The sequence below is a fragment of the Penaeus japonicus genome, unplaced genomic scaffold (genome assembly GCF_977035675.1).
Source record: "Penaeus japonicus unplaced genomic scaffold, GWHDUDI00000001_assembly GWHDUDI00000006, whole genome shotgun sequence".
NCBI lineage: Eukaryota > Metazoa > Arthropoda > Malacostraca > Decapoda > Penaeidae > Penaeus > Penaeus japonicus.
This window is the reverse complement of record NW_028234408.1, coordinates 40,346,877-40,359,376: the sequence shown is the minus strand read 5'-3', so window position 1 is coordinate 40,359,376 and position 12,500 is coordinate 40,346,877. Positions and strand designations below refer to the sequence as shown.

The 12,500-nt window shown below is 40.0% G+C and overlaps 1 protein-coding gene across 2 annotated transcripts in view; it reads right to left on the bottom strand.

Annotated features, from left to right (window-relative positions):
• Positions 1–12,500, bottom strand: part of dos (daughter of sevenless) — a 19,353-nt gene that overhangs the window by 704 nt on the left and 6,149 nt on the right. The window contains exons 3-4 of one of the 2 annotated variants that reach the window (XM_043005798.2): positions 7,451–9,166; positions 1–5,201 (exon numbers count right to left, since the gene is read on the bottom strand). The exon at positions 1–5,201 is cut by the window's left edge and continues 704 nt beyond it. In XM_043005798.2, coding sequence (XP_042861732.1) covers positions 4,968–5,201; positions 7,451–9,166 — 1,950 coding nt within the window. In that variant the 3' untranslated portion in view covers positions 1–4,967. The remainder of the gene's footprint in view (positions 5,202–7,450; positions 9,167–12,500) is intronic. The other variant, XM_043005799.2, reaches the window with a different exon arrangement.

Sequence of the window (12,500 nt, the reverse complement as noted above, 5' to 3'; positions counted from 1 at the left end):
AGTGCATTACGCTGCTTTGTGTAGATAAAATGGTTTACAATACAATATCCAGAATAGATACAAAAGGTGATAGAAGAGAAGGCATCAGTCTTATATCGTATGTATACACATAAAGGTGCTCAGTTGCATGTAAGTAGTTATCTCCGTGTATGTTGTGTTGCACATGCATGTGTCGGGTGGAGGGGAGGGAAGGGGAGAGGGATGTCTGTATGTATGTGTCTGTATGCATATATATGTGTGTGTGTGTGTGTGTGTGTGTGTGTGTGTGTGTGTGTGTGTGTGTGTGTGTGTGTGTGTGTGTGTGTGTGTGTGTGTGTGTGTGTGTGTGTGTGTGTGTGTGTGTGTGTGTGTGCGTGTGTGTGTGTGTGTGTGTGTGTGTGCGTAGGTGTGTGTGTGCGTAGGTGTGTGTGTGCGTAGGTGTGTGTGTACGTAGGTGTATGTGTATGCGTGCATGTACATGCATGTCGTGTAGGAGGAGAAACAAATCCGTCCCCAAAGTTTCCCCTAAGGCAAGAAGGTCCTGGACACGGTGTGCGAAGAAGCCACTGGTGTGAAGATTAACCCCAAGCTTTCCATTACTATATATGTACATTTTTATACAAGGCAAGAGCAACGCTCCTGCAAAGCCTACCTATGCTAGCTTTGTCAGCGTAATCACAGATAGAGAAGGTTGGTTCACAAACCTCAACTTTACTTAAATTATCACCAAGTTCAAGTCTGAGCTAGACCGCAGACAAAAGGTCCTCCCATGTCTCAAAAAGATTTGAATGGTGGTATTTCCTTTGTCTCCCTATACTTATTTTGGTAACACTTGAAATGCTTATGTCCACACTGCTATAATGACTGTACATGTCAAATAAACGTCTTCTATTTAGGTATTCATAAACAAAACCTTTCTTGCTTACTAGAATGGGATTGATATCTCCAAGCAGGGATATGGACTTCGTATTCCCCTTTATTACGAAGGGAAAAACTCTATATCTCTATTTTATACACAAATAAAAGAAATCTATGCCAAGAAATAATAATAATAATAATAATAATAATAATAATAATAATGATGATAATAAAAAAGTCTGAAGACACAAGCAGTGGGTCAACTCTATATACATTGCACTTGTCAACACTCCTGGTCAACCAAAAGTCTATGAACACACTTATCTGTACAATACATTTTGTATATCTCCAAAACCAAATTCTAACAAGGGTCAATTTCCACCTACACTAACAGCTGGTGAGTGTAGCTTGTGTGTAGAACTCCATAACACACACCAAATATCATCTATCTGGTTGTTGTCGACCCACTCATGTGGGAAGACGGATTACAGGATAAACACAATATAACAAATTTGAAAGTGCGGATGATAAGCAAAGACAATATAATATAATAATCAAAATAGCAGTAATCATAGAAAAAGTAAGTTTAACAATTAAAATATATTCACAATAAAGAATAATATAATTCTAAAAATAACTGTAATAATAATGATAACTGCTGTCATCGTAGCTAATCATAACAATAATCATATTCAGCATCAGAGATAATCACCGTAAAAACACACTAGCAGCAATGTCAATCCTATCAATCACTTTGCAATCACAAAATCCAACAACAGCAAGGCACTACCAACTTTTGATACATCTCTCTCACGAACAGGCCAAGATGATCTCTTTTGTCTGTAAAGACCATCAAACATTAAGGTTTCGTTCCAACAGTAAACTTTTTCTTACCAAAGACGAACAAGATGTTTCTTACCAACACTCCCAAGAAGACAGCCACCCAAACACACCTCTCTCTCACCCTTCTTTCCTAAATCTTACATCAATCAATAACAGTAATCATAATAATTTTAATAATAAAAAAATACAATACTTACAAAGCCACAGTAATCCAGAAATCCAGAGGAGGACCTACATTAGACACTATTCTCAGTCATGTAACAAAGGAAGGGAGGAGGTCCAGTGGAGAGGAAGAACCAGACAAAGCAAAGGAAGTTTGGAAAAGAAGAGAAGACATCTCAGAATGAAATTTAAATATAGAATTTCAAGATGTGACCATGGAGTAGAGAGAAGAGAACAAATGCAAGTGTCTTGTACTAACAGACATGAAACACAAAAAACACCTGAGAGGCTGAGGCAGAATGTAGCCATCACACCACCACCAAGTCCTCGTAGTAGTTTGCTGTACCAGTCACCACGGCTCTCAATGGGCACATGTCACCGTCAGCGCAGGACTCCAAAAATTCTGCAGTGATGCACCATTGGGCTCCGCAAATCATCTGCTGCCGAGAGTGTAACAAAGTTGGTCAGCCTTCAACATCAACCAGCTTATAAATAACTCCCCTTTGAAGACGAAGATTAAGGTCCCAGAGTGCTATCATCCTTTACACCACAAGAAAATCTTTATTCATATCATGTCATCAATGGTGGAAGGTCAGTAGCCTCTTATGACATAACTGTCCGAGCAAGTCCACACCCCTATAACACTGAATGTGAGGGGCTACACCATAATATTAAGGAGAGGCAGGGAGAAATTATAGACTATGCTATAAGTCAAGTTATGCATATCTACACTAAACTCACAGGTTTTTTAAGGCAAAGTGTGAAGTCATTGCTGATCAAACTAGATCTTTAAAAATCTAAATGATCTTGGAAAGTATATACAATAAATTTACTCCCACTGGCAACTACACAGAGGGATGCCAGACAACTACTCCACAGCCTCATGCAAGCCACATTAGATATATTAGATATGTAATACACTTAAAGAGAAAGAAGGCATCCTTAATCAGGCCACACTTGGATCAGTCATCACTACAAACTCTGGGAGTTTCATCAAGTGAATGCCCTGGAGGCAGCACTGAAAAAGTAGGTTTGGGCAATGAATTTTCCTGTACAAATCACAAGTTACCAAACTGGTATACAAGTTGAGAAAGACAGTTTAGCAAGGACGGTGAGGGATATCTTTTCCTTTCAATATTCTCCTTAAAGCCAACAAAATAAGCTATGTTAAAATATCTGTACATCAGATGGTATGAACGAGGTCTGGCCATTTACCATTAATACCTAAAAACCAATTGCTTTGTTGGATCACTAAGAACAAGTACCCAAAATGAGCTACCTGAGCACAGGCCCAGGAACCAACACACTTCTTAAGTTCTCATGCTAGAAATAAAAACGTTTAATTTCCACGGCCCGAACAGCAAGGAGCCAATGTCTGAAATCTGTCCACCCGTTAGATACATAAACTGTCTCTTTCTATGCCAATTACAAGAGACCAAATATCACACTGACAGCAAGGCCAAATTAACTCTCAAGGTTCAACGTGACCCAGTATCACCAAATGAGTCAACAGTTGCATGGCTCCACTGTGCAGTTAAGGCAATACAGACACTAAGAAAGGAGATTTTCTCAATTTGATTTTCACAAATCTTTAATACTGTACATAATCCCCTCCCCTTAAACATTGTATATTTCATCTCTTATATTACATAATAAAGCTGAATTAATTAGAAAGGTAACAATACAAAACGATATTGAATAACAATTTTGACAGTCTTCAGTTGCTCTCTAGCAAATTTTAGATTCTCGAGTAGATTCTAAATGCACACTGCTTTAGTTTTCTTTATTTACAATAAAACTTTCACTTCTTTTATCTCAGACTGACCTTGAGAATTCATACATTTCTTGTCATTCCATCACTTTGGTAACCATCAGCTGATTCACTTCCTCCTGGTGTTAGCGGACAGCTGATGCTTTTTAGAATGCAGAAACCAGGTGACTTCAGACTCATTTGGGGGGTGCAGGGCCGTAATTGTAAGCAGAACTGCTTAAATGATATTTTGATTGTACAAAAGGAGCTGATCTTAGGGCACATTATAAATCCTCCATGATAAAAAAAATAAATAAATAAAGATGACCCCGGGGAAAAGCAAGCCATTATAAAAAGTCATGCATTTTGTGCTGGACTTAAGACTTTAATCTCAGTTCCATATTTGAGCTGCTACTTAGGATTAAAGTTAAGTTAAAACCAAGTGCTACTGGCTGAACTTCAGGTCAAAATCAATTCTAAACATACTCATATTTAAGGATGCAGTAAGAAAGCCTAAGAGAACACTCGCATCCCAATCTGACAGTTCAAATACTACTAATATATCATTTTAAAATTAAAGAAAGCAAGTCTGATCACTTTTAGTCTTTCATATCAAAACCTGTGACACTGTCACATAATCATTATTAGGATAATGGTAATTAATAATCAAAGCAATAAAAATAGAACCAACCCTATTTCTCTACAAAGATCAACAGGATAGTCAAATAAAAATATGGCTTACAAGGTTAAATGGGGATGTGGCATCCACTGGAGACCTGTAAATTTTGTAGATCCATCACAGCTTTTGATATCCCATGCATAATATCAGAAGGGAATAGTCAACTATATAGTTCTCTTAAATACTTTGTCTTGGACCCAAAAAACAAATTCTGCACACACTGTGCACTGACACTTCAGCTTTGGTGATTGTTGTGGTCCATATGGACAGAGGTATAGACCTGAACCCATAGTGTACACTCTGCCCATTTCTTAACTATTACTGATATATAACACTTTGCACTTATCCTTGTGACAGTATTCGTCTTATCAATAATGATTGTAAATCATCAACAGCTTCAACATATAAATAACTATTGTATATCAACAATTGTTCATCATATAAAGTTGTTCAAAACTTCAGCTATTTGCCATCTTCCTGAAGCAGCAGGACCAAGCAGATTGTGCTGTGCATGTTAGTGGCTGTCCTAAAGCTTTCAAAGGGTATCCATAAAACCACCTACAGAAAGCTGCTTTGGTACCTAAACATGATTTTATAAAAAGATTATTTCACCTCAAAAGGCTTTTCCTTTGTCTTTGCATTTTGTGCTTTACCACAAAGTCAACTCGCACTACTCATTATTGATAAGTCAGCCGATCACTGGTTCTTACGATAAGAGTCTTCTACGTTGATCCTCATCTTGTTGAAGGCTTCTGTCTTCACGAAATCAACTGTATTGTACACCACAGAAGGAGCAGAAGCCCCTGCACAATTCTTCAACGTACTTGCCTTGATAGACTTTGGACTGTGCTTGGCTTCTGGATGAAGGTCCAAGTCTAAGTATTGGATCTCATGTTGAGAACGCCGTGCACTCTGCAAGGGAAAGAAAATCTGAAACGAGCAAGAGAAAGGGGAAGAAGCATGCATTAGTTCCTGATGCCAAAAAAACATTAGCCACTCATGCTTAAATATATCTTTGTAATTTGGGAGGGTACAGAGGAAATACATATCATGTATGAAAGCCACAGGACAATATCAGTAGAAAAGGAAATAAACCATGAGTATAGAAACATAAGCAGTAGTTAATGCAACACATGCTGCTGAAGAATGTAGGTATTTAAATTAACCCACTCATGCCGGGGGCATTCCAGCCTTGCATGTTACAATGCCGGGGCTCTCGAATGCATAGGCCTAAATCAGTTAAATAAACAAAGCCGTATGACGTCACCCTGCGAACGGGCCTTGAATGCGCGGTACCCGTGGTGTACCACCCATTCAGAGAGGGTTAATATATTAAGAGTACCTTTCTAATCCTCTTATGGTTCAAGGAAGGGAATCTAACCATTTAATCATCTATTGACCCATTTGCACCAGATGACATGTAAAATGACCTCCTGTCATGATCTCTACCTCTAAATACATGAAGTACATAGTTACTTATGTAGGTCGTTGACCTGTCAAAAAAATGTAGAATACAAAAAACACCTCTCAGAATCCTGTAGCATGAAAAGTGCTCTGAGAGGAGCAGCTTGGCATCACCTCGGAAGATCTTAAACATGGAGGTTTGTTATCTTCACGGCGGGAGCAGCATTAGGCAAATAACTGCCCCATCGTGAATGGGGTTATATTCGCGTAATGCCACTCCTGCTGGCTAGTTAACAAGCTAGAGATCTCTCCTGGTGCGATGCCGAGCTACATCTCTATAACCGCTAATAATTGATAATTGGGTGATTTTTTTTGTTTGTTTACATTATTTTCACAAGTGAGTAAAAATGTGTCTATACAAATGAAACTCCTATGATTATGTGCATATGCAATGATGTAAAATATACATTTTGAAGGCGAGATCTTCCTGTTCTAGGACGTCACCCGAAAGGAGTGAAACATTGTGTTAACACAATAGGACATCGACCGGCATGATTGGGTTAAAAAACAATTATATGGATATTTTTTTCAAAGTAAAATCATAACATTTTGTTAACAACTTTGAAATAGCTTATAAATTAAAATAGGAGTCCTACCGAGGTATGATTCACTAAATCATAATTTAAATATATATACATATACACATAAACATTTTATAATATATATATATATATATATATATATATATAAATACCATTAACCCCCATCAACACTCATGCAAACCCATAGAATGTCAATTGATAATGAATGTGTATTATTTTTGGTCTTAGTTTACACCAGCTATTTTCGCTTGGCAAAACAAACTTTCTTTAAAAATTGGACACATAAAAAGGACATGGCATTGTGGGTATCATGTGATTCATTAGCCTATTTGCAAGGGGTTAACAATTTACACTTACAGCAAATAACAGTTGCAAAATGTACTGATCTGCCAAAATAACACACTAAATACTCAGACAAGTCAAAATAGTCTGTAAATTATTAATATTATTATCTTTTATTATTCTTATTATTATCATTATTATTCCTGAAGTAGTTTGGAATAAGAGTATAATTTTTAGAATATAACTTTGCCATTACATAAATCCAATCAAGGGATCAAGTCCAAAAATATGATGAGCAGAACAAAAATTTTACAAAGTCAACCTTTAATCATGCAAGGTGCAGATTCATCATGCAACAAAATAAGTTATATAATCTTTATAGTTCACTCTGTATGTTCTTTCATATTCTTATCACATCTAGGAGTGCCAGCAAAAAAGCATTAACTATTTGCAATATCAGTTTATGTCCAATCACAAAGCTGTCATACAATGAAGTACTTATAACACTTATCATCAATATAATTCACTGCAATATCCAATAGTGGCAATCAAATTCAAATGATGTTTACATTATAAAACAAAGGTCTCTATTTCCTGCTTCTTTACTTATAACACCTTGCCATTTTATTTTCACACAGAACTACCTCTAGAAGGCAGAGACAACAAAATCTCCAATAAAAATAACTTAAATATCGAAAGCCTTGGAATGCAATCTGTGTTTCACTTCTAATTCTTGTACAACAATAATATCTTTACCTGTCATATTTCAACATCAATACTTGCCTTTCCTACAAACCTAAACTTGATTGATAAATTAAAAACACAATAATCTACCATAAACCAGACATTTCTTAAGCCCCTTTTCTGTAGCAAACAACCAGTAGGACCAACCTGTTCATCTGCATTGGTGGAGTTCCGTCTGCTGCCCGGGGTAGAAGGTCTGTCAGCTTCGTCACCACTGTCATTCCCACTACATCCATTGCGCATGGTTGGAGGAGTTGGAGACGGAGCAGCTCTTGGTTTTCGTTGGTCGTGCTTTCTGTGGCCGAGAGGGGCCGGGTCAAGAACAAACATGGGTTTGTTTCCAGCATCAGGTATATTCTTTATGGGCTTTAAATTTCTGTCTACCATGGGCGGTGCTGATGCAGGTGGCACTGGTGATCCACCCACGGCACCCAGAATTTCTTGGGGTCCACCAGATGGAGGTGGCGACAGCTCTGAACTAACACTGCTCCCATCAGCAGCCTTTCTAGGTTTAAGACCTCGATCAACTGCTGGGGGATGTTGTGGACTTTTGTTGGCTTGCGGTATGTTTGAATAAATGCCTGCAGGTGAGATCCTTGGATCCAGCTCCCCGTGCTTTTCACCTGTGTCATGAATACGCATGTCATAAGAAAATATTTGACCTTGAACAGGAGAAGCAAAGTTATTGTAACCGTGTCTTTGCTTCAATCTATCTGCAGCCTGTGGGCTCACAGTCTCTTGTTGCTGCATCCTCAAGGCAGAATGCAGGTCTTCAGTATCGAGTGGGGTGGACGGAGGCACTGAACTGCTGACAGAAGCTGGGGAAGGTTCTGGGTCAGAAGATCCAATGTTACCATCATGAGAAGAAAGTGATCCAGCCAAGCCATTCTTGACTTTGTCATTTGAACTATTCTTTCTTATCAAGGTTGTTCTAACGATAGTGTCCAAGTTTTGATAGGTCTGTTGAGGGATCTCGGTTAAATGTGCTGGCTTTGGGGGCCTAGGGGGAGCAGTAATTGCACCCTGGTGCTGCTCATCTTCAGAGATCACCATACCTTTCATTTCACTTGGCAAACTGGCAACACCACTGCCTCCTGTAGCGCCATGACTGTCCCAGGGCAACTCCTTAGGATTCTGTAAACCTCCGGTAGGTCTAGCCGAGTCACTAAAAAATGTTGCTTCTACAGTGGAAGGAGTGTGAGCCCATTCATCATCACTAAACACACTACTTCCTTCTGTCCCTAGCGGTGACTGAACACTCAGGGTATCCTCTGAGGTTGCCCCCGATGGTCTTATTGTCCGTTGTGCATCATAGGGTTCACGTGGTATTGCTCCTGTATTAATCATAGGAGCTGGTGGTGCTTGTGTCAGAGGTGGATGACTTTCAAGACACATGGTTGGGGCTGGTGGAGCTATCTCATTGGGTATGCTAGAGCGATGATTCTCTGTGGACACAATGGTGGGCAAGTCGTCACTGAAGGGAAAACTGGGACTTGCAATTGGGGTTCTCTTCCCAGTGATGCATTCACTTATGGGTATGTATGGGCCAGATATGGAAGAGCTCTGAGACGTGGGCGAGATGGGTGGAGAGTCTATACGAGGTTGGTCCAAGGGTAGGACACGGACAGGGGCGGGGGGTGTCGCAGGGATAGTGTTACCCGTGAGAGGCTCCAAGGCCGGAAGAGGGTAGTCCTCCTGCTGGGGATACATCTTCAGACCACATACTTGACAAACACAGTCCACCCATCTGTTCATCTCTTGCTCTGTCTCCGCGCATAAGTAGTAGATTCGTTTTGGAGTCTTGATGTCAAACATGAATTTGTATTCTGATTTCCGATTAGCAAAGGCTATACCAGCATCAACCTGGAATGAAAAAAGGGAAGAAAATTAGTACAGTAGGCTATGAATACTCAGGGATGTATTCTAATTAAAGATGACACAGAGTCATGAGGAAAACTTTCATTTAATTTTGTGACCATGATTCTAACGTGCTAAGAATCTTTTATTAGCAGTTTCTTAATCAGATATGCCAGGGTTGTTTCTGCTCTGGACTATAACGCCAGGGGATTTTAATATGCGTGGCCTTAATGCCTCAGGCTATTTACCATACAAAGCCGGAATTGGCCCGGCGTGAATGGGTTAAGCCACAGCCACTCGCTGCGTGCTGGCCATACAAAAAGTCATGACATGATATTGCGTCCCCGGTGGATAGTACTGTCACCACATGACGTGATATCATGTCGTCCGTTGTTAATAGGTTAATCAAAATCACAAAAAGACCACTATAGCACAACTTATAAAATGGGATGAACCTTCTTTGGGGGGAAATTTTCTTAAAAAAAAAAAAAAAAAAAAAAAAAAAAAAAAAAAAAGTGTTTTGCAAGTCCAACATCTCTGCCTTCAACAGAGCCAAAATATGCAAAATTTACTAACAAGCTTGAGATATATACATTTTTAACCTGTTAACAATGGATGACATGATATCACATTATGTGGGGGCAGCACCACATGACAGCCTCAACCAGAGCAGGTGAATAGCTCAAGGTGTTAGGCCTGCACACATTGAAATACCTGGTGTTAAGACCAAGTGGAGTCAAAACCACCCCAATGTTATCGGGTTAACATCTTTTTGTCATAAATTTTTAAATTCAAGAAAGCCCCCCTCCCTTCCTAGTTTTTGGAAGTTTTACGATCAAGAAATATAAATCATGTTTCCCCAATTCAACAAAACTGCCATGAAAACCATGACAAAAATAAGATCTTCTAATATTTTCTGATATTTTCTAATATTGTGTCTATCAAACCTGTGTGTTTTGTTAACTTTTGGGAAAATAACTATGTAAAGAGAGGGGGGTAACCTCTATAAAAAAAAAATAAATAAAGAGAATAAGAAAAAATAAACCATGCTATCGGTGTTCTCGTCATCTTTAACCCGATCCTAACGGGCTGGTAATAAGTGCAAACCCCCTATGCCAGGCCTATGCAATATTGCAACGGGAACATCAAACTGGTGTGTTGCCCCCGTCATTTGGCATTTAGCTGTGTCACACAGGTGTGATGCACCGTTGTCAAAGGGTTAATAATCAATGAAGAAGGGAATAGTTTCATTACACTTTAAAGAGGCTCTAACATGATTACAAGATCCAGATGAACACAAGTAGAACCTTGGTGACTTAAATAGCATAGGGATAAGCTAGGGTTGCGAAGCAGATGCACTGCCAGGTTTATATGCAATGAGGCGAGCCTTCCTGTGTCAGTGAGTGCCAATTCGTGAGTGTGTGCCAACGAGTTTTGACTCGATCCGAGCTTGGTCCTCACCCACCATATTGCCCAGGCATGGTGGTGATTGCCAGACTACAGCAGAAACTCATGAGCTTGGACAGGGCTCGATCTGCCGACCATGTGGATGGGAGGTCGGCACGCTAACAACTGTGCTACCCTGTGGCTCTAAAAAGGCACAACAGTGAGTGGTAAACGTGATCAACACCACTGCACACTGCTTAGAGTGACTTTTACTAACCCTTCATCTGTGTGGTCCCCTGCCAAAACAAAAATTAATGCTTGCTGCAAAACCGAATCATTCCAAGAGTTATCAATATACTAATGCGTCTGTAAATCATAGCAATATTCATACGAGTTACAAAGTATTATGACACCACACAATGTCAATAAAAGGGTGAGAGGGAGGAAAGAAAGGAGGGAGAAAGGGGAAGAAAGAGAAAGAAAGAGAGAGAGAGAGAAAGGGAGAGAGAGAGAGAGAGAGAGAGAGAGAGAGAGAGAGAGAGAGAGAGAGAGAGAGAGAGAGAGAGAGAGAGAGAGAGGAGAGGGAGGAGGGAGGGAGGGAGGAGGAGGAGAGGGAGGAGGGAGGAGGAGGGAGGGATTGGAGGTAGGAGGGAGGGAGGGAGGGAGGGAGGGAGGGAGGGAGGAAGGGAGTGAGAGAGACAGAGATATGCACAAATACTAATGCACACACTCACACTCATGTGCCGTATTGGGTTACCTCAACTGAAGGTCACTAAGAGACACGTGCTACAGTCTGGCAATTCCAACAGATCCGTAAATTTCTACATTCGTACTGCATTTCTATCAACAATTATATTCACAAATACATGTTTCTTTTACTGTGTATTCCTCCCTCCCTCCCTCCCTCTCTCTCTCCTTCCTTGCCTTTGCCTTCTAATCCTTCTCCCTTTCCCTTGTCCACCTGCCTACCAGTTCATTGGTTGTAAATCATACCTATTATGTTTGTATGTCACAAAAAAAAAAAAGTGTCTTGTTATATTATACCAGTTACTTCTGTACTTGTAAAAGACTGAACCAGATTTAATCTATCCCACCAGTGTCTAAGTTCCTTACCTCACTATATCATTTTCTATTTGAGTGTACTCCAAGCCGATCACTTAACCCATTCGCGCTGGATGACGTGCTGACACATTTCGTGGTTTTTGCGTCAGATGCCAGTGACGAGATATCTGGGCAAGGCCGGCACTCGGGGTAAGTGAGCGGGCAGCCCAAGCTCGCTGCTTGTGCACCTGAGAATCTTGAGGCGTTACGCTTATGCGTTTGAAAACCCCGGCATTACGACCATTCAAAGCTAGAATCGCCCCAGTGTGAATGGGTTAAGGCTGTTTCTCTTCATTGGTATGGATCAATTTTACTGTCCGGTCTTTGGATTGATGTCTTCATCTATAGACTATTCAACCACTAGCTGACTACAGACTCTCAAAGCTTCTGAAGACATGACTATACACAGGAAGGATAATACAATGTCCTTGTCTGCTTATTGTTGAAGTACTGTATAGCAATCTCTGATCAACAAACAAATACACATAAACATAAAAACAAACTTGGAATCATATTACTGCCATATCCAGTACATCATACAAAGAATCAACTCCTGAACAAAGGATGACATGACATTCACATCTTTGCCTGGCTGGTTTTCCCACCAGTGACATGGATGACAAATCATGGCTTTGTCTGGGTGATCACGCACGTCACAGCTGGCCACCCTTGCAGTATACAAATTCCCACTGCATTAGGCCTACTCATTTCAAAATACCCTGGCAAAATGTCTATACACAGCCAAAACTACCCCCATGTTAATAGGCTAAATGCAAAACCTTGATTTCACAACAAGAATTAAACAATTACTATAATGAATATGTGGAAAGGTAGTCACAGACAAGCATCGAGC